The sequence below is a fragment of the Poecilia formosa genome, unplaced genomic scaffold (assembly GCF_000485575.1).
Source record: "Poecilia formosa unplaced genomic scaffold, Poecilia_formosa-5.1.2 Scaffold61, whole genome shotgun sequence".
Taxonomy (NCBI): Eukaryota; Metazoa; Chordata; class Actinopteri; order Cyprinodontiformes; family Poeciliidae; genus Poecilia; species Poecilia formosa.
Window position 1 is genome coordinate 2551026 of NW_006800000.1, and position 22161 is coordinate 2573186.

The 22161-nt window shown below is 39.3% G+C and overlaps 1 protein-coding gene across 3 annotated transcripts; it reads right to left on the reverse strand.

The window, feature by feature from the left end:
* Nucleotides 1-601: 601 nt before the first annotated feature.
* usp47 (ubiquitin specific peptidase 47) lies at nucleotides 602-21687 on the reverse strand. Of its 3 annotated transcripts, XM_016672452.1 has the most exons (29): nucleotides 21377-21687; nucleotides 18461-18517; nucleotides 16947-17141; nucleotides 15071-15187; nucleotides 14779-14932; nucleotides 14595-14691; nucleotides 14353-14498; nucleotides 14141-14220; nucleotides 12421-12570; nucleotides 12199-12294; nucleotides 11948-12100; nucleotides 10937-11095; nucleotides 9620-9751; nucleotides 9298-9374; nucleotides 9073-9128; nucleotides 7964-8076; nucleotides 7757-7858; nucleotides 7464-7671; nucleotides 7231-7346; nucleotides 6678-6797; nucleotides 5815-6601; nucleotides 4348-4523; nucleotides 4170-4250; nucleotides 3832-3947; nucleotides 3615-3733; nucleotides 2854-2984; nucleotides 2353-2400; nucleotides 2106-2236; nucleotides 602-1525 (listed from the first exon to the last, which is right to left on the reverse strand). In XM_016672452.1, the coding sequence occupies exons 1-29, from the start codon at nucleotides 21419-21421 to the stop codon at nucleotides 1351-1353; spliced, it is 4137 nt and encodes a 1378-aa protein (XP_016527938.1). In that variant the 5' UTR covers nucleotides 21422-21687; the 3' UTR covers nucleotides 602-1350. The 3 variants fall into 3 exon arrangements, with proteins under 3 accessions (XP_016527938.1, XP_007554190.1, XP_016527939.1); XM_007554128.2 differs by lacking the exon at nucleotides 18461-18517; XM_016672453.1 differs by lacking the exons at nucleotides 16947-17141; nucleotides 18461-18517; nucleotides 21377-21687 and adding an exon at nucleotides 15276-15387.
* Nucleotides 21688-22161: the final 474 nt, after the last annotated feature.

Here is a 22161-nt window from a genome sequence, read left to right on the forward strand (position 1 = left end):
GAAGTCTTTTTCTTTTTAATCAAAAAAAGCATTTTTTAATTTATTTCTAAAATCATCTTTAACTATTTTCACACATGATCTCAAATTCCAAAGAAATAAACAACAGAGAAAAAAAAGGGAAATCCTCCGATGTTGGCGTTTCTACAGTGAAGAGCTGGTGACAACCTCAGGGAAACCAGGGCTGCTGAGTTTAAGTTCACAGAGCCTTAACCCGGGGAAGAGGAGGAGGAGTCCAGCAGGCTGTGTGCGCCCCCTGGTGTCAAGTCTATCAAGCAGCAGCAGCAGCCAGTCGAAGCGCCAAAAAAACCTCAAACAAACCTCATGTCCCCCCCTCCCCACTCCATGACAAAAACCCAGAGAGAACCCCCACCAGACAGGACAACCACCCCCACTCACACGACAGGATGATCCATGCTGTGGACGTCCAGCCCACAAAGTGCAAAAACAAAGCAAAAAAAGAAAAAAAGACAACAAATAGATTCTCTACAAATATAATGAACACACAGCAGATGTGAGACTCGCTAAAGACCCAACAGCAGCGATTAGGTCTGAAGCAAATTAATAACTTACAGACAACAGAAGAAAATTCTTAACAAAAAACTACTTGGTTTTTGCTTCATTGTATTTTATGACAGAAAGGACCAACATCCTATGAAATCACTACATGAAGTGAAAATGCTGCGTTAGATGCAAAGCAGCCCATAACAACACATAATGAGGGTGTTACAGGAGCACGACGTTTTGCTTCTAGACTCATCAAATTCTGTGAACCAATTTTTTTTTTTTTTTCTTCAAAGTTACAGAGAAAGCAAGGTCATTTTTTTTTTCCACCAGAGGAGATGTGGAGGAGGTGGGAAAAGGTCAGGAGGTCTCGGCTGTCGAAAGCAATCAGAAGACGGTGAGTAACTGAGGACGAGCAGTGGTCAAACGGCATGAGAACATGACGAGACGCGTATGAGCAAGAATCACCGTCGTCCGGAACAGAGAGATGAACAAAGAATGACAGAGTTTGATTTCAGAAGACTCGCAAAGACGGGATGGATGACTTCCCAGCTGGCTTCACCGCCCTAGCCTCTCCACATCCGTTTCATGTGATTTGTCGATACAGTGCTCGATTCTTCTCTCTAAAATTAGCTTTTGAACTTCCCTTTAGACTTTACAGTACATTACACTATAGTACACATCAAGGGCTCTGGACAGCAGTGGGGCTCCGAGCTCGGGCTGTGAGGAAAACGCTCCTCACAACGCCGCTTTCGTTTCAAGTCACTGTCGTGTCAAAGTCCAGACGCCTGGCGGTTTCGCCCGCAGCGGCCGGGCGATCTAAACAGCCCAGTGTGGTTTGTGCGGGCCTCAGTCCTGCCCCGGGTCCCTCACGGGGCCGCCGTCCAGGTAGATCTTGAGGGCCTTCTCTTTGCGCGGCGAGTAGCTGACGCGGTGTCCCGTCTTCAGCAGGCGGCTGCTTTCCTTCTTCATCAGCTCGTTGCGCTCGTCCTCCGACAGCTCCAGAGGTTCGTCTCTGTTGTCCCTGCACCGACAGAGACGGCGCACGTGATTTAAGTCCACCGTGAAAGCCATAATCTTAATTTTGTAAATACGTTTAATGAAACGATACATAAAAAGCCAGTTTCAAACGTGTATTACATTTAGTTTGAGTCTTCAAGCAAGTAACCCTATCAACCCAAATCGCTTAATAGGTGGCAGAACTCTACAGCTCAATACATCAGAATATCTAGCCAAGTATTAATCTCTTAATTATACTTACTACAAAACATTCCATATTTAGACATAAACAAAAGGCTATAATGTTTACTAGTCTGTCCCGATTCAATGTGTTAACCTGAGGAAACAATTTAATTTTGAGACCCAAATATCTCATTCTGGATGTCAGCCTTTAAGAGTTTACACTTAACCAGTGACGAACTTTAAATTTTGAGTTAAAACGCACCTCTTTACTATCTTATTATTTATTTATACATCACTCTCAAACGTTTGTAGTTTGTGGTCAGCTGTTCACTGTCTTTTTTGATAGGAATTGAATTAAAAGGTATAAATCGGTCGACATCAGAGACTGCGTAAACATGTTTCCACCTTATTGAAAAACGTACCTGTAGAAGACCACGGCTCCATCGTCACAGATGTACAGAGGCCACACATTGAGAGTCGAAACTTTTGGGTTCCAGTCCAAATCCTGATGGATTTCCAACACGGATATATCACATGGAAACGTTCCCCTGCCCTGCACAGCGGAGACATGCGGCTCGTGAATAAAACAAAAAAAACAAAAACAAAAAAAAAAAAAAAAAAAACACACGACATGAAGAATCAAGGTCTGAAATATTGAAATGCTCATACCTTTGCAAATTCCAAGTTCTCCATGGGAATACCACTCATTTCACTGAGCTGCAAAAGTGAAGAAGAAGAAGAAGAAGATGTTTACGATATCATCAATTAAGACAAAACTGTATCAAGTCACTACAATTGACAGAAAGCGATTCAGCAGAAAGAATCGAGCATTTTTATCTATCACTTAACATGTACAGGGAGAAAAATTAAAAATAAAAACAATTATATGAACATTGTACAAAAATTATAACATGAAAGTGAGGATGAGGCTACTACCATCAGCCAGCAGATGGCGACAACTGCACAAAGAAATCATGTGCAATGAAAATATTGATTTTTCTTTTTCAATTAATTGACTTAGCAGCCCTAAATTATTGTCAGAAACTGACTGCTGACATCTTGTACAAGAAAAAAAAAAAAAAAAGATAAACGATTAAAAGCCTTTTGGTCATAGCTGGGATGATCGAGTCTTTTGAGCAAAATGTAAAAGTAACCGGGTGACAGAAATACCTTTTCCTTTAGTTCTTCCACGCTGCTGCTCTCCAGAATCGCTTCCTGGAAAGGTCCCAGCTTCATCGTAGCTGGGTTCCACTTCCGGGTCAGAATGGCCAGCTGCGACATGGACTTCATCTTCTCCGAGTCTGAGAATGAGCAAACGACGACTCAAACGCACATAACTCTGTACCAGCAGTGGGCCGGCTATCGGAGTCAAGTTATACTAAGGCTTTAAAAAGTTGATGCTTTGCAATATTGACAAAATAGACACATTGGTAGCAGAAATTTAAAGTGGGAAACATGGCGTGGAAACAATAGGAGGACCACATAGTACTCTTGTTAAAGTGAGGCGATTTTAAAATTGCAGCTGGAAAGCTTTGAGCAGCACTACTGCAATTAATCAGTAGAGCATTATAGGAGAAGTAGAAACAAAAAATTGCTCAGATTAAAATCATATACATTTTCATTTTTACCATACTGTGATATCTGTCACACCAACAGACTAATGCTAGCCCACGTCAATCTGAAGCTGACTAGGTATTTATTTCTAAACATGGATTTTACATTTTTATTACATAAAATGGTGAACACCGATCTGTTAGGGGTTTTAGTTTAATGTCTTTTCGTTATTTTACATTAAGAGTACAGTGACTTTCTATTCATGGAAAGTCATCAAGATCTCATAAAACACAGTGGCTGCCTTTCCTTTAACACAAGTTATAAAATGCATTTCAACTTGTTTTAGAAAATCTGCCGAGCATTTTTTTTTTTTTTACCATCCAAGACTTCCAGGAAAACCTCCCAGTTTGAGGAAATGCTGATGTCTTCCTCGTAAACGTGGTAATCCAGAAACACCGTTCCTGGATTCTTCCACGTCTTTTTCCTGAGACGAACCCTGCCACACACAAATAAATGTATGAACCGTTTCGTACAATCCTTTTTTTTTAAAGAAAATCTTTAAATATGCCAAACTCATCGCCAGACTGATGTTACCTGTCGATGCTGAGGTCGAGCTTGCACTGCTCTTTTAACTGAGGAAGCAGCTCCTCTTTGGACTGTCTTACAGTCATGCCCTTAGCAAACACCGTTTCCACTAAAAACTTACAAGGCTGCAGAAAAAAAATATATTACTGAGCACCTGAATAAAAGACAAAGTGAACTGACACGAGACACTGCTGTCGCACAAGGGCAGCAGTTAAAATGGAGGCTGACAACTTTAAAGGCTTAGCGTAACGAATAGTTGAAAAGGAGGTGAGGAAATGCTGATGAAGCTGTTAATAAACCACATGAGCTACGCCAACCGATCATGATGACATTTAATCATATCTTACCTCTGGTTCATTCACGAGCAGCTGGAACACTTTGACTCTGTATTCACCCTTTTTCAATGCTCTTCCCAGTCGAATGGTTATCTGAGCAGTCAAAGAGAAACTTCAATTAGAACCCAAAAGGCCTTTTTACACAAACTGCTCCCTCAGTCAGAAATACCCCGGGGCGGCTCGTCCTGACCTTGTTGTCGTCGGAAAACGACGAGAGCGTTTCGTTGAGCCGTACGCTCTCAAACTCCTGGTTGTTGGCGTAAACTCGAAACACCTTGAACTGGGACGACGGGACTCCGACGTAGGGCTCCAGGTTCTGCTTGAAGGCAGCCAACGTTATTCTCTTGTCCACGTGAAGCACTAAACCTGAGAGGAAACGTGGGAGAACATTTCAGACTAAAAATAATCTCCTCCATTGTTAACTTGAAGAACAAAAAAAAAAAAAAATCACTGAGTTAGGGTCGGGTGAAAAATAGATGTTAGCACATTTTAATGCTTGTATTTATTTTACTTTTCGAGAATAGTCATAATATTACAACAATAAAGTCATATGACAAAGTTGAAATAATATGAGAATGAAGGGTTAATATTGGCTGAGTAAAATCGCAGTATTAGGAGAATGCAGTAATAATTTTAAGATAATTTCAACACAAAAAACAAAAATTAAAATGAGGAAAGTTGAGAATCTTGGGAAGTTATAGTTTGGTATTGGACTGTCTAGACCAGTGGTTCTTAACCTGGGTTCGATCGAACCCCAGGGCTTCGGTGAGTCGGTCTCGGGTTCGGCGGAGCCTCTGCCGCGGAGGTGAAGACACACTGTGTAAAGTCGTGATGATGCCCTGCTTTGCTGCAGAGGATCACGTTACATTGCTGAGCCAATCAGAGCTGTGGAGGAGCACTGATTGAAGGAGCTCCACTCTCAGCATGGATTTGAACTTGTGTCTTTAATTACTTCAGCAAAGCTCACAGTTTTTACCAAATTCTATAGTCTAAATCTCCTCCTTAGTCTCATCTTTCTGGGGTTGCTACTGCCTCTAGTGGCGTGGGGGTGGTAACACAGCTAATAATTACATTACTAAATCGGAATACCGCAAAGTATTTTGTGCGTCTGGGGAGGGGTTGGAGGAATAAGAAGGGAAATGCCCATATGAAACTGGGGGATTCGGTACCTCAAAAAAGGTTAAGAACCACTGGTCTAGAAGAAAGAACCACACGAACTGAGCTGGTCACGCCACACCTTGGTAACTATTAAAGCTGCTTTCTCATTAAAACGAAACTTTTCCTAAAACTTTAAGACACTTTTCTATTAAAAATTGCATCTGTAGTCGACTAATATGACTGTATTCTCAAAATGTTAAAATTTTCGTAACCTGTCCCTAATAATCAGCCCTATAACTCACAGAAGTGAGTTATAGGGTTATAGGGCTGAAATAAGAAATATTTTTCTTTCTGAAAATATTTTGTCATTTGTAATTTCTTTTTTAGACAAAAAAAAAAGATTAAAATTGTGAAATCTTCTTTCTAACAAAAGAAAGAAAAATATATTTTTAAGCCACATTGTCAAGCCTTACTAAGAGAACGTTCCTCTATTAAAGTCAATTTTAATTTTATTAAAATGCAAACAGAGAGTTAAAAAACGAAGGGTAAAAGCCGTTACATTTGTGTGTATCCCACGAAGCATCATCCTGAGAGTAAGGCTCTGCTCTGAAGTACAGGTACTGAGCTTCTGCCTTGCTCTTCCCGTTGTCGTCATACTCGCTGTCGGTCCCAGAGTCTTCCTCAGCAGTGTCCCAGGTCTCCTTCTTGCCCTCGTGGGCTTTGGAGCGTCGGCTGCTGGTGATGCTGTGTGAATCCAGGCCGTTGGCCAGCTGGATGGGGCCGCTGTCCGCGTTGCACAGTGTGTCGCTGCTGTGGCTGGAGCTCAGGATGTCGCTGTCCACTGAGCTCGTGCTACGGTCATTGTTCACCTCAGAGTCTGAACGCTCCTCGCAAACAAACTGGTTCTCCGTGTCGGAGGAGCCGGATATCCGGTTCTCCAGCTCCCTGCTGTCTGCCGCCACGCACAGCGATGAGTTCGAGTCCGCCTCCTGCGTCGGCGACTCGATGTGCTCGAAGTCGCTAGTGTCGGAGCTTTTCTGGCTGTCGCTGGCACTGGAGCCCTGCTGCTGCTGCTGCTGCTGAAGAGACAGGTTCTTCAACTTCTCCGTGCTCTCCTCCAGTATCGCTTCCACAGATTTCCTGTTGCCCTTCGATCCTTCGAAGGGACCGTCAGAGTCTTCTCCTGCTTTTTGACAAAGAGTTCTGCTGGCCAGGGTGCCAGGAGATTGCTCAGGCAGCAAGACAAACAGGCGGATCGTGTTCCCGTGGCGATCCAACAGTTTCCACAAGAGCGAGTCGGTGAAAGGAACCTGATGATCAGTCAACTCTGAGCTCTCCACAAAAACCTGGTGAAAGAGAATTTGATTAAATGTTCCGAGTTTCAAACATTTACAATGCGAACATTAGAGGAGAAAAGAAGACCTTGTTACTCCTGAAGAAACCCTCGGCTTTTAGCGTCTTGTTTGGGACGTAGAGCAGCCTGAGGTCGTTGTAGCACCGCTCCAAGACCACGCGCATCGTTTCTGCAGACAGACCTGTAGCCTAACAACACACACACACACACAAGGTATTCACTGTCTCCCAGCCAATATACACTTAATATAGAGTTGGATCTCAATAATTAAGTTAGCAAAAATTTCTTTCAGTCAATGAAAAAGTAAAACTCAGATCATGGACTTGTTCTTTAGTTGGTTGACACTGATGTCTTAAAAATTCAGTTTGTTTTTTTTGTATTGATCTGATGCCATTTTCATAATTTTTGAGTTCTCTTTAGCTGCAAGCCACATTCATCAAAATGTACAGAAATAAACACAAAGTACTTGATTTGATGTGCAATGAATGTTTTTGAATTTCCCATTTTCAACTGAAATATTGAGAACAACCAAATTTTAAGTGGTCATATAATTAATTGAGATGCACACGTACACAAGAAAAGAACCCAAAATAATTTAAAAAATGGAAAAGATGAAGAAACCTGTGCTATAAGCTGTTTGAATTCAGTGATAGACTGGTTCAGGTACGCTCGCACGCTGATCGGAAGGGCGATGGTCTCGGTCTTCAGATCAACAACGTGGACCTTCACCATCACCTCTGTCGTCAAATAAGTAAAACAAAAAGACAAAATTCGAATAAAGAGACTGAGCCTTTAACCGTCCCTGCAGCCCCGCATTCACTTCCAAACATTTAAACGTCAGCAGATGGACTAACCTCCAGGTTTATACGGCTGGAAGACCTGATCAGGCCGGCGAGTCTCGAGGAGCAAATCGAACATGTACGAGGACTTGACGCCTCCAAGCAGGAGCCCCATGGGGGTGTCTTCCTCGCCTTCGTACGACCGCTCCAGATACTCATGGAACTCATCATACTTTACCAGGCGACAGCAGTCCAGAGGGACAACTCCTTCCAGCTCCATCAGCTGAAGAAGCACAGAAAAATAAAAGACAATATTAAAATTTCTGCTTAGTGATGGTCAAATGTAGAAGGGTAACAACTCAACCCGCCTTGTAGGCCATTTCTGTTGCTTCTCTGAGAATTTTATCTTTGTGAACCTCCAACTTGCTCTCCATCATCATTTTGACAGGATGCACACAGAAGAGCTTGATCTGAAAATCGGGATAAAAAGATCGTCAGCTTTTTGTGTAGCTAATGATGCGTTACTATAATTAATCCTTAGAAGTCGAACGTACTTATCGGAATCACAAAAATACCTTGCAAGTGTTTCGTTCGATTTCTCTCTGGCGCTTCTCTTGCTCTTCGGATTCCTTCTCCTTCTGAACCAAACTCTTTATGTGCTCTGGGAAATCTTCCACAGATAAAAACCCTGCAGACAAACACAACGCTACACATTAAACCTACTACCGACGTACAACCTCAGGACAAAATGTAAATGGCAAAGAACGAGGGCAGAGAAAATGACAACATACAGAATTTAATCATGTCGTATAATAAAACAGCCCATTTCTTTAAAGTTACAGCATTTTAAATTCAAGCAAATGAGCATGAGGCTTAGTTTTAGACAGAGTGAAAGCGAAACTCTTCCTGGAAGAAACCTCCCCCCATAGTGCTGCTCAGGTTAAGCAATTGACATTTAAAATACCCTTTTTCTGGGAAATATCAAAGAAATTCAGAAAAGCTTCTCCAGGTCTACAAAAACAATTGACCATAACATTATGAGCACTGACAGGCAAAGAGCAATACACCAGCAACCATCGTCCTGATACACCATTAGATTTGAACGGCAAAAGCAGGAAGTTTGTTCCAAGCAACAAGAGAATCGATTTCTTATTTTTGTGTTGAAAATGGAAAACTAAAAGAAGAAACACTGATAATTATCTTCACAAATCTTCCTAAATGATCTTAGTTTGCGATTATCAACATAGACGAAACGGGAAGCAAAACAAACAAACAAATGCAGAGGATGACCCTACAATGACACAAAAAACCGCATCATTATTGCTGCTGATTAATAAATTCTCCTCCTTCAGCAGATAAAACCACGAGTCCCTCAAACTGAACAAATGCTTCAAGTTTGAGAAACAAGACAAACTCCAAATTATCCGAACTACAATCCAACTGACCATTTGCACTGAATGCTACTGATGGAGGCCGGACTGATGAACTACAGGTGACTGGTGGTTCAAAACAACGTCACACCACAACCTCTTAAAACTCAAACGTCAAAAGGAGGAAGAGCTACAAAGTAAATGATACTATGATTGAATTAATCTGGTATAAAAATGTATAAATCCTGACCAAAATATGTGACGGGTCAAAATTTTGTTGGGATTTTCTCAAGCTGGCTGTGTTGTTCTCTTACTTGAATTCCTTGAGGGGTCTTTCAATCTGTAAATCAGCATGTAAGCGTTTGTGGAACTGTCGAGGGAGAGATGGGAGAAGAAGATATCGTTATACTGAACTCGGAAAACAACAACTTGGAAATAGATGTAGTTAAAACATTACTCGTGTTAATTTTTTTTTTATCAAAGCTAAAATATAAGTCTTTAAAATATGTGGTGTGGTATGTAGACAGAGGATAACTGACCTTGCAAAGGCACTGGAATAATAGCCTCTGCTCCCTGAGGACCCCCCATATGTCTTCCTGATATCATCCTGGGTGATCTATTGAAAAACAATGTACCAAAATTTAAAAAATATATATATACACATCATTATTTAATATATTTTTAAATATTTAATTTCCCTTTGGGATCAATAAAGTACTTTTTGAATTTAATTTAATTAAAAAAAAATATTCATAAATATGAAACAGTCATTTTTCTCAAGAGAGAGCAGAGATCTGCTAAGTCAGTAATGCATTAGCCTGTTACAGGGTAAAACAAAGGCACCTAGACGATGAGCCTGACCTTGCTAACATGCTGATCATTGAAACTGTACCACTGGCCATCACTGAAGGACTTGATGTAGGCGTAGTAGTGTCCACCCGCAGCGCTGCCCGAATGGACCATGACGGAGAACAACTCAAAGGTCAGCAAGCTCTGGGGAAGAACAGAGAAGTATTCTAATAAAAGCAACAATTCATTTGTAGAGTTACACGTTACTACTACAGAAGCGTTACGCTCATGTCTGCTAGAGGACAGCAGCTCAAATGTTTAAATCGTTAATACACTGGGACAGCAAGTAGAGACTGGAGACGACATAAAAGAAGACGTCAACAAAAGCCCGATGCTCTCAACATGCTTGCTGGGAATGAAAAGACTCGAAATAAAAAAGTCTAAAGCTCTATTCGCTGATTTGCTTATTCTTTTAACTTGTATGCAACATAAAGCCCTTCATCAAACTCTGAAATCTATGGGCTCTTTTGTGTTTTTGAGGGTACTAATAAATCGGCATATTTCAACCATTTATAATATTTTACTCAGGAAACTCAAACATAAAGCAGAAATGACATTTTAATCCCTTTGGATGTGCAAATGAAGAGTTTATTCTTGCATTTTCACTATATTGTGTGTGTGGCATGCAAAGCCTAAACAAAACAAGTTTTAACTTCTGTGGTTAAGTTTATGTTTGTGGGTCAAAATGAGATTCTCACGCTATGAAAACCTCATGTAAAAAAAAAATGTTCGTATAACATTATCTTATTGTTTTTGTTGGTATTTTAAATGGTTTGTCACTTTGAAGCTCACCACCTTTAGCTTTAACGTTGCATTATCTAATTTAAAGTGATGCATGCCACCCAGTTTCCCACAATGACTCCCCACATTTTTTGCGATGAGAAACATTTTCTAAGAGCTCTTTTTGCTCTTTTTTGGATCCTTTGTCCAGCCTGCTGAGCAGGAGAATGCAGCAATAAGTAGGGGAGGGGAACGCTGCTCTATATTTTAAACAGTAATACTAAAAGTTCTTTAAATTTTAGGAATGTTACGACAGAAAATGTTTACCTCTTCCTAACACCTCAATATATCTTGACAGAAGTAACACTCTTAGTTTGTGGATGAAAACGGGCAACTTTAATAATATAATGCAGGATAAACAGCTGTACTAAAATAGACGCAAAGATGCAAGATTCCAGATGGCAGCATTTTCTCTAAATTAATCTTTTTAAATTAATCGTTTTATACTGAAATACTAAATAATGACTTTGGCTACAATCCCATCCTCCCAGACCTCCCAAGCCAAGCAGATAAAGGAGATATCTATTGAAAGACAAGAGAGATAGTTACCTTTGGCTTCAATGCCCTTTCTGTGCTACTGGTGCTGTCCAAGCAGATGCCCTCATCCACACAGTCATCAGTGGAAAAATCATTGCTCATTTGGTCACTGTGGCAACTGCCTTCATTCTCTGCTCCGCTATCAGTGCAGCTCTCTGTCTGAGGCGATTTCTAAAAAGAGACCAATTCAAAAGAATAATGGAGGTTTAACAAAAAAAAAGGTGAGTTTTTTTGTTTTTTTTCCACCAGTATTTATGTGCTGGTGTTCTGGCTTAGAGAGACAAAACCAAAAGCACACAACAATGTGTTTAGCTAGATAAGACAGCAGCACTGTAAAAAGAGTTCAAGGCTCAAAAGGAAACACCAAAGCAGAGTGCTAGCCACGGTCCAAAGGTTGGCACGCACAAATCATTGTGGGATGGTTTAATAGACGTCTATGACAGGATATAAATCACAATCACTCTCATGTGGCCACAATCAGCCCATATGATTGAACCTTGGCTCTACCAGCCAAGGTTCAGAAAGAACATGGCAAAGCTGGAAGAGGTGCAAACTATAAACAGAGCTACAGAACATCCTGACAAGCTGCACTTGTCTGAGGTTTCCACCTCCTGTAGCTCCAAATATTTTACCACATTACCATTAACCAGCGAGTAAATCTGACTTCAGAAGGTCCAATTTAGACTCCAGAGTTTCTATAGGCTAAACACCAGCAGCCCTCTCACAAAGGGAAAGACATTAAAATGAAAGGATTCCTTTCCAATTTCTTCCCGCCACAAGCGATATGAACATTTACTTTCTCAGTGCGACTCGCGGTGGAGATAATCTATTTCGTGAAAAATAAAAGTAGAAAAATTGGGTCATGCCAAGAGATGCACAAAATATCTTCGAATTACTGTTACATCACGTTCCTCATTACATGCGTCGAGGAAGTAATCACATTTTGGTTCATCACCATAATGTTCACGATGCTGAGGGGCCATTAATCTAATCTGAATCGTCGAGAGCGACGGCTGCTCTCACCTCGTCTTCCACATCGATGAACGGGCTCATGTCGAGCTCCTCTGGGAAAGTCATGCGGTCGTTAAGCTTGATGCGATGCATAGTGGTGTAGTCAAAATCAAACCTTTTCAGCTGCAGCGTCAGCAGGTAGGGGAAGTGCAGAAACCTCAGACCCTGGGTTAAAAAAAAAAATTAAAAAAAGCATCAGACGAGTTCAGCTGCAGAACACTGTATTCCTTCCCATCACCGCTTCACCTTTTCACTTTGCTCACCTTTCGGGCATCACATTTCTTTTTGCAGCGCTCACAGAAGTACTGGTTGGGGCCGTCCAAGGTTTCTGGCTGGATGAATGCCTGCAAAGCTTCTTCCTGCAACAGCATTAAAATTGCATCGTTTAAATTGAGATTAAAGTTGAAAAATTAAAAGGTTATGACTTGTATCAAAATGAGCTTTAAGTAGCAGAAGTATCTGGAGTGTTGACAAGAAAAACCCACCACACTTCCGTAGGCCTGACTGGCTCCAAAGGGTCTGATCACAAGAGGGATGTCCAGGTAAGTGTCGATTCTCCAGCTTTCATATCCACACTCTAAACAACGCACATAATCCTTCAGCTTTCCCTGGTACAGCTGGTTGATCAGATCAGCCTGAGGATATGCAGAGGCATTATTTCTCCCAAACAATATTAATCTCCGAGCTACATTATAATGCAAAGAAAAGGACAACACTGACGTGTGAAGAAGTAGCCTGATGGATTTGAAGAACGCATTGACCAAATTAACTCGGAACATAAAACACTTGGTTTGTACACACTTGGTGTGATAACCTTTCGTAAAAAGGTTACATGAAATCTTGGAATTTACACAAAAGTTTAACAAATGTCACACAAATAATGCATATTATCCAGCTGCTTTCAATTTAAAAACAGAAAACTAATAGTTACCCCTACTGCTGCTTAGATGTCATAAACTAAGTATTACAGTTGAAGCTATTATTTAACACACTTATTTGCTACTTTGATTTTGATAAACTCAATAAAAAAAATAAATAATAAATAAATGTAGTAATGGCTTTCAAGGTCTTTTTCTGTTCCACAATTTATACAGTAACAAAAGTAAAACAAGTTCATATCGGCCAATTATTTATTTATTTTATCTGCTCAGATAATCGGCGTGCAGAAAACTGCTGAACAAGCACGCCGCTTGCAGCTCGCCGACTATAAGTTTAAAAGAGCGTTACCCAACCGAGGGTAAAGTTTCCACATCCCAACTTTTTGCAACTGGAAATATTTTTGAAACACCTGAATTTCTTTCTCTCTCATGAGTGAGGGAAGAAATGTTGAAGCTCTCTTTCAGACAGCTGACCAGCAGTTCCTCAATTCAACCAGAACTGCAGTCAGTCCAGCACTTTATTACCATGGGGTGATGCAACACAAACTCGCCTGTTTGGAAATACTCCCAGTAGCAAAAAAAAAAAAAAAACAGAAGCAGTCATTGTGGAGAAAACTAAATAATCCCCATTTATGTCTTTTATTAAGGGCAGCCAGACGCAGCCTGGCTACTTGAGCAGATAGCCCAACTAACTGATGAGCTGATGTCAGCTTGTTATGCTTGTGTTATTTATAAAGAGCAGAGAGACACATAAGCTCCTCAAACGTATTTCTAAATAATTGTGTTTTAGTCCTAGTATTAAAATCAAAACAAATGTTGGAAACAACAAATCTAACCATCCTTATTTGATAAAAATGTAATGCACAATTAATAACTGATATTTTTCTGGTGTTACAGTTCTTCATTTTAACTTTTTTGGTTGACATTGTGTAACTGTGGTGTCTTGATTCCCAACAAGATTATCTGCTGATGTAATCATAAATTAGCTGTAAAGAGGTATTACACCATTTTCCCCCCAACACCAAGAAACAAACAAGGCTGTAAATCATAAAATATCTGTATAGATTGGCATTATAAACTACTTCTCAGTTCTGTAATCTGTCTATTCTCGTTTTCTGTTATAAAAGAGTTACTTCATGGCATGCCTGTTTATTCCCACATCAGTCTATGTGCTGCTGCAGTACTCAGCATGTCCAGACTATAAACAAAAGCCCAAACCCAGGGATTGTTTGCCAGTTGCGATTTTTCCATAGTTTATTTTGAATCTAAGGTCTGGAGCTGTTGGCTTCGTGTTTTGCTAACAACAATTGAGTAAACACTCTCCTACCTGTTCTGTCTGCTTCCACTTCTGCTCCAGGGCATCGAACATGACCCTGCACAGTTCCTGGACGTCATGCTGCTGCCAGGCTGAAAAACAAATCCATTAAAAAAAAAAAAAAAAAAAAAAAAGGATATTTAAGTCTGGAGCGCGAGAAGCACATGTTCTTTCACTTGCAAACCAACACGTGATTAAAGTCACACGGGAGCACAAAACCTCACCCTCACTGCTATCCCACCCGAAGCTCCGAGTTACATCAGTCGTCTCAATCGCCCGCTTCTTACTGGTCTGCAGCAGAACAAAGAGCCTTTGCAGCTGGTAGGGGATGCTGGTGACGGGATCCTCCTCGGATTCCTCAAACTCCCAACTAAAGTTGAACAGATGTGAAAGGTTTTAAGCTCTGTGTTTCGCTAGCTACATAAAAAAAAACAAAAAAAAAACAGATCAAACCATAGTTCCTTACTTGTAGAGTGCATTTCTAAACTCAGGAGTCATAAACAGTGTTTGGAGGAGACTGTTCAGATAGCAGGTCATTGCTTGGTTAACCAACCCAACATAACCTGAGGGTGGACAAAGAGATAAAAGACGATACGTGCGACAAGTCATGAACGAAACATTTTAGACCTTTGCCAGATGCCAACACTTACCGGTCTCAGATTTGCTGAGGATGGATGAGTAGGAGTACGACGGACTGCTGTAGTCACCGCTGCCGCCCGCGCTGCCGTCTCTTTGCAGGGGGCCGATAAACCGCTCCTGGGAACTGTCATCCAGCCCGCTGCTATCTGCTGTTCCTGACTCATCCTAATAGCACAAACGCCATGGAAATTTAAGAAAATAAAACTCGAACTGGGAAGCAAGTTCACAGCCTTTCCAATTTAAATAAATAAATCACACTAAAAAGACGCAACACTATGAATATCTTTTATTTTAACCGCTTACCGATGCAATCTGTGGTTGCTCTCCATCTTTATCTGTAAGCTGGAGAAAATTCTTCTTACCGCCGGGCTCAAAGCTAGAATCAGAGAGGGACATCTCACTGTTGTGCTCCAGCGGTGCCTTGAGGGAAGGAAGTGAAACAAAAAACCCAAGTTAATAAATCCAACACTAAACGGTCTTTTACAAGCTTAATAAATAGCACACTTACAGTGGTCAGACTTCCTTTAAATTCATTTCCTACAAACTTCCTGTCTTGATGTGAGCAAAGGAAGCAGTTTGGAGCAAACATGTGAGGAGCACTAACGAGCAGTCTTCGAGAAGACGAGCTGAGGATGAGCGAGCAAGTGCAGCAGCAGAGGCAGTGGCTTAATCCACTGACCTACTCAGTGAGATAACAACAGGCACAGCGCTTGGGCTTTGGCCTGGGTCAGCAACAGGATTAGCTTGGGCTCATTTAAGAAAAGGTAATATAATGTACAGAAAACAACTGAACACTCTCTTCACCGACGCAGAACCTTGACTGTGTTTTGTTTTATAATTTAAGTATTTAAGCAAGTTATTTCCACTGCTTACTTGGGACTTTTTAAAAGATGAATTTTTGTAGCAGAGAGCAGTACAAAGGCAAACTGAATTTTGTAACTTTAATGGCACGAAAGAAAGTGAAAACATCCATTTGCAGTTTTGATGAGGTTATAATTTAGTGCCACTGTCCAGATGGTCCAGATTATGTGTCATGAGTAAAGTATTGCACATCAGGAGGCACAAACAGGGGAGAGTCTCTATTATTCAGACCAAAATACTTTAAAAATACTGAGCATACTCAAATCTCCTAAGGTTAAAAATAAACCATGAATGACCCTGGTTATTTTTGATACAATCAGGTGAATAAGGCAGGGGGAAAAAAACATGCTTTATTTGCTGCAATTCCTAATTTGTTTTAGGATAAATAACTCAAAAAGCTTTGCGAAACTTTTTCAAAGTAAGTTGACGGTGAGCTACGCAAATGTGGCTCATTGTGCAACAAGCGATGTAAGGCAGGAAGCTGCAATAAAATCCTGTTACAGACAAACATTTAAGCATAGGGCTTACAAATAAAGTTAATAAAATTAATGAAATTCTTAAAATAAAAATTTTAAAATGTATTCAATTTTCCAGTCTCAGTATGAAAATCCCTTTGCTTGTGGTCTGTATTGATGTGCACAACAAAGCAGTGTAATCTGACTTTTTATATTAAATCCTAAAATTTTCCAGGAGTTTCATGATCTGCTTTAAGGCAGATGTGGAGCTCTTATGTAAAGGATGGGTGAGGGGTGGAGCTCCTACGTGTGATGCCATGCTGCAGTGGGTGTGTAGCGTCAGTTTTCCATGATATCACCACCTTAAATTATTAACATAGTGTGTGGATTGTTTCTGGATTCTTCACAATCTTGACCAGCTCACCCATACCAACAGCAAAATAAACACTGTGTTTAGAGGAGGTTCCACTGATGCTGCCTGGCAATGTTAAAAGATCAACAACAGGCAGGTTTAAGAGACAAGTTGGAAAAACAGCCGCACATTGAGACGATTAAGATTTATTATGGGTCATATCAATAGATCAGCTTTTCCACAGCTAAGGATGATTTACTAATTACAGCGTCTGTGTATTCTTGATGAAAGCTGTTGTTTCATTTCGCCTCGCTAAGCGTTTGCACTTGTGTTGAGAAAAGTTATTCTTGTGCAAGAGCTGATGTTTTGGTGGTGGAAACACAAACAACTGATACTCAGAAAGCTCTAGCACCAGTTTAGCAAAGGAAAGCTTGGTTGAAACTCCTCCCCCACATTTATGTATCACACTGTCACGCACCAGGTGTTATAAAAATCATCTGATGCGTCTCACCATGTTCTGAGCGTTCCCCCAGGCAAGGTCAAAAGAGCCATTCACATATCCGGCCTTATGGGCAACGTCCTCGTAAAGTTTGGAGAGAGTGGTGGAAGCGGGCAGGTTGAGGGTCAGCCTCTCGTTGACCGTCTTCGCGCTGGTCGTGTCCTGAATTATGCACAGCACTCTGGGCTCCTCAGCTGCATTATGTATCTGAAAATCAAACAGAACTGTAGTTTTTATACTCCCTGTAGCCTTTCTGGCATTGTATAGGACAGGTTAATTCATCAAAACGGCATCCAAAATGTTATGAAACATTCCAGCGCAAGAAGAACTTCCTGCCAGGACAGCAAGCGATACTTCTGGGTATAACACAACCGCTGACTCATGCTCGATTCTGCTGTAAAACGCACACTGTAATTTGTTTTTCAAGTGGAACAGGTGTTTCAAGAGGAAACCAGTCGCACTGCTGACAAAACATCTTGCGTTGCTTTAATATTTTGTCGTGGCAAACTCAGGTGATTTAAAGTCTAAAGACAAGAGACAAAATCTCTCAGCCAACATGCAAAGAATTGACAAAACTTTAATTTTCCTTTATGGACAATAGAGCGCTAATCGAATATTTACCTTTTTTTTTTTTTTTTATCTGAGTGGATTTATTTAAACTAAAGGGACCAAACCAAACAGAACATAAATTCAAGTCAAATCTTTAACCTGTAGGCCTGTCACAATAAATTTTGTCATAATTTATTGCGATAAATGATAATATTGTCATTTTGAGACCATTTTCACAAAATATAATAAAAATAATAGTAGAATATTAATACAAATACATCCTCCTAAAATTAAAAAAAAACTAATTTCTAAAGAATATTTAATCCTGGAAGTGGAAAATATTTAAATATCTAAAACAAAGTAACAAAATAACCGAAACAACAATAATTAAAATGTATTATGTAACCAAAATTGTGTTTCAAAATATATCATTCATTCAGCTTAGAGAGAGAAAACAGGCAAAATGTCAGGTAGGACTTTTGGATAAACAAAAAAGTCCAAACTAACTGCTTTATACTGGGTGTAAAATGTTTGCAGCATTTTTCAAAATGCTAGCTTTCCAATGAAATTTAAGGGGAGGAACTCTTTTATGATTCTTGTCCAAGTGGAAATTATCAGGCTCATTTTAATTTATCATGCAAATAATTGACTTATTGCTTATCGCGACAAGCTTACTAACCTGATCCTGAAATATTTGTTTATAAGTTTCCAGCAGGATATATATATAGTAACATTTGTGAACCACTAACAGTAGTAATACTTAGCAACAATAAACTGCAAGGGTGACCTGGCTGTAAATGTGTTTCAAATCCAAATTTTAAGATGCACTATTCTTTTCCTTGCTAATTTGTTTCTAATAATTGATGAATTAGTGCTGACTAAAACCGATTCTTTCCTTCGTTTGAACAACTGTTTAAATTTGACATACTTAATGCACTGCTGCATGCATCTGCTCGACACCATGCTGCATCACAGACCTGTGAAATCCTCTTTATTTCATCAATAACACTCTGTCTGCAACTCCAAAACAAGCCCTAATGACATGTGGACACAGTTGGGATTAAAAGCAATTGAATACATTTACAAGAAGCAGCACAAGATGGAAACACACCTTCCTGATTATGCTCAAAACAAACCAAGGCTAGACGTTGCAGATTTATAGGCTTACATTTACAAATAAATAAAGTGCTGAAATTATGTAAGGGTTGTAATTATGGGTATGTTCTCAAATCACTCCAGTTCTTCCTGTTCACTCTTTGTGGAGTTTGTGATCTTGGGAAAATGTGACTGACCGGTCCTATAAAGAAGCTGCTTCTGACAACACGCGGGTGTATTATCAGATTAAAAGTTATTTTTACCATGGATATAATCACAAGGTGCAGACATGAAACCGCAGCTAGCACAAAATACTGGCAGTGTTACAGACCTAAGAACTGAAATTATTCACTGCGATACCTCCATGAATGAACCCATATTGTGATGTTAAAAACACTGCAAAAAATCCACAGGACTAAATATAATGAGCTTTATAACAATACCAGGTAAAATAATGTCAAATTTATAATTAAGTAACAGGTTCTTTCAACTATGTTAAGGAGAATCTGGGTGCTATCACCTAATTGTTCCTTCTTTTTTTTTTTTTCAAATACTTAGTCATCTATGCATATTTAGGTTCATTTTAATTGTGTTAAACAGTAAAAGAGGCTAGCTCTAGTTGAACAAACAAAAAATGTTCAGCAAAAATGTGTCATTTTTATTATCAATTTGCCAAACAGCTCAGTATTATGGAAGGCCTGGAAGAAACCTGCCAAGTTTAACTAAGGAAGCATCCGGAAGCCTCATATTGGAAAGCTACTGCGGTGAATATTGTGTTTAAGCTGTTATTTGGCTCTTATAGTATGAGTAGCCACTCACTCGTTAAACCACCATGTCTAAAACACTTCTCTGTGTAAAAGAAGTATTCATTGAGAAGAATAGACATTACTTATTTACATTAAACAGAACTTTCTTTTAAATTTGCTAAAACTACCAATTCTGAGGTAAGAATCATGAGGTCTATAATAGAGATCCAAAAAAAAGACAGTTCTGAACAATGACTAAGAAAAACAAAGTCCTCTAATGAGGACTGGAAGCCACTTACGTGTTAGAAAAAAGTGAAACTCATTGTTTTTCTATAGGAAAAAGGAAGTGAACCTCAACCATTACAAAACAGTTGGGCTTGACTACATCATAGATTTAAGAAAACTAATAGAAGGTCATTTGACGGAACAAAAGTTTTGTTTGTCAGGAATTGTGAAAGTTGAGCTGCGTTATCGTCTGCAGATATAGGTCAGATTTTGGTTCAGTGACAAAATCCATAAATTTCCATCATCAACTAACTATTTTTTTTAAATCAAGCTGAGATATTTCAGATAAACAACAACTTCCTGAATTTATTAATTAAACATCCTTTTTACACATGAATTTACCAGGATGGAGCACAACACATTGTCTTAATATAACATTACAATTATAGCATGAAATAGTCCAAAGATTTATGGCGCGAATGCTATAAAATGTTAATTCAACAAAATAGGAAAATCGAGACCTTATTTTAAACAATGAATCAGATTTTTTTTTACCCTTCATGTGTTTTCTGGTATTTGTTTACACTCTATAAACAGCAAGTATAATGTTTATTCAGATATATCTGATATGGGATTTATGATCCTGGCTTTATTATTTTAATTTGAATGTATTATTTAAATCTACAAACTACAAGACTTATATTTTTAAAAAGAACTTATGTGGATCTACTACTGTAACTAAAACCATTTTTTTATTCATATAATAACTTAAGCAAGTCAAAAATAACTTATGATACTAAAATAAGTTAAGAAATAAGTAGGTGATGGCTTTGCAGGGCAGGTTGAATGTACAGGAAAAGAAGTTAGTGGAAGAGGCAATAAATATATGAATTTATGCCATTCTTCAATGTGATTTAAAATCTAGCCTAGGATAAGGGGTATTTATACCCTTTTGAAGACTAAAACCTATAAGTTTTTTAAAGGCTGTGCAGAAACCCCGATTGCTAGCTACCAAAGCAAACAACATATTTTCCGGAACGCAGCATCAGCCATACTGAGTTAATTGGGAATATCAAAAAAGAAAAGGCACTTTATTTAGTACGCTCTCATCAAAACGGCGATATATTCGCCCCCATTTTTTTTAATATATATTTTGTGTAGGATTCTGAATTACATTTCTTAAACATTAAAGTTTAAAGTCTAAATAAGAAAACTTCTACTGGATACAAAATATGTCAACTGAGACTAAATGAAAGTGAGAACTTAAATAAAAGAGCACTACGAGCGTGTATGACGGCATTTCTTTAAGTACCACTTTCAAGTGATTTCGACTTGCATTTTTAATTAAAAACATAAAAGACGGTTGCTGCAATAAGTAAGATATAAAAGCTAACGACTTTAGCCACCTGCTAATGTTATGCAAGTTAGCTGACTAATGTTGACAAATTTGAAACTCCGTCTGAGCGGATAGCGTAATGTCAGCTACAGTATGTAATACGGTTAAACGTCTCTGACATTTATAAATCAAAATATTCAAGGTAGATAACACAATATCAGTTTTGCAAACGTTTTCGAATTCAATCGGTTTCAGCTGAAGCGAGATTAGCCGCTGTTAGCAGCAGCTAGCAGTGTCATGATATAGGCCGTTCAAGTCACGTCAAGCTAACTGTTAGCTGAGAGTTAGCCACAACCCGACACCCCAAGATCACAAACTCTTAAAGTGGTGTCAAAGTTGCCACATTATTCATGAGCATGATCTGCAAAAGTAACAGATTTGGCCCAGAGGCTGACTCCACGAGCAGGTCAGAGTGCTGTAGTAACCCTCACCTCTTTGGGTACGAACTGGTTCTCCTCGCTAGGCACCATTTCCATTTGTACGACAGTTTAGACAATCATCTATCCGGACAGGGATGTCATCGAAAAAACTTTGCGGCGGAAAACACAAACATGGTTTGTGTTCGGTTTGCAGTAAGTTTGAATGCTTAGGCACCAAAATAAAACTTGGCCAAAAGTTGTAGGCTTATTAAAGTGATCGCAACACTCTCGGTTACATTACTCAAGCACAAAGTGTCCTGCTATAAATGGAGAAAAATGGCCGGTGTTTTCACTCCGCGAGACTTCACTGGAGGAGCTTTGGCGTCACATTCCATCCAGACAGGCGTGCGTGATGTATGCGGACAAGATGACGTTGGTGAATGCCTACAAGTGTGTGCGTTTTTTTTTTTTTTGTTTTTTTGTTTTTTTAGTTTATTGTAAATAATGCAAAAATTACATTTGCATTTGTGTTTTCCGTCATGGCAGGCTGATTAATCACACCATTGTCATATTTTCGTAATTAATCAATGCCATCCCGTTTAGTAAAATATTTCTCGGAGTTTAAATGAAGAACTAGGTTTAATTTAAAAACAAAAAATAAACAAACAAACAAACACACACACAAAAAAAAAAAACAAGACAAAAATTAAAAAAAACATTTGATGTCAGCATTAGGCTGGTCATAATATTAAATTTTGTTGGAAAATAAATTGTTCCAGAAGTTATTGCGATAATATTGCTGTTTCGAGAGCCATATCAAGTAATAACGGCACAATAATGCAAAAGACACATTGTCA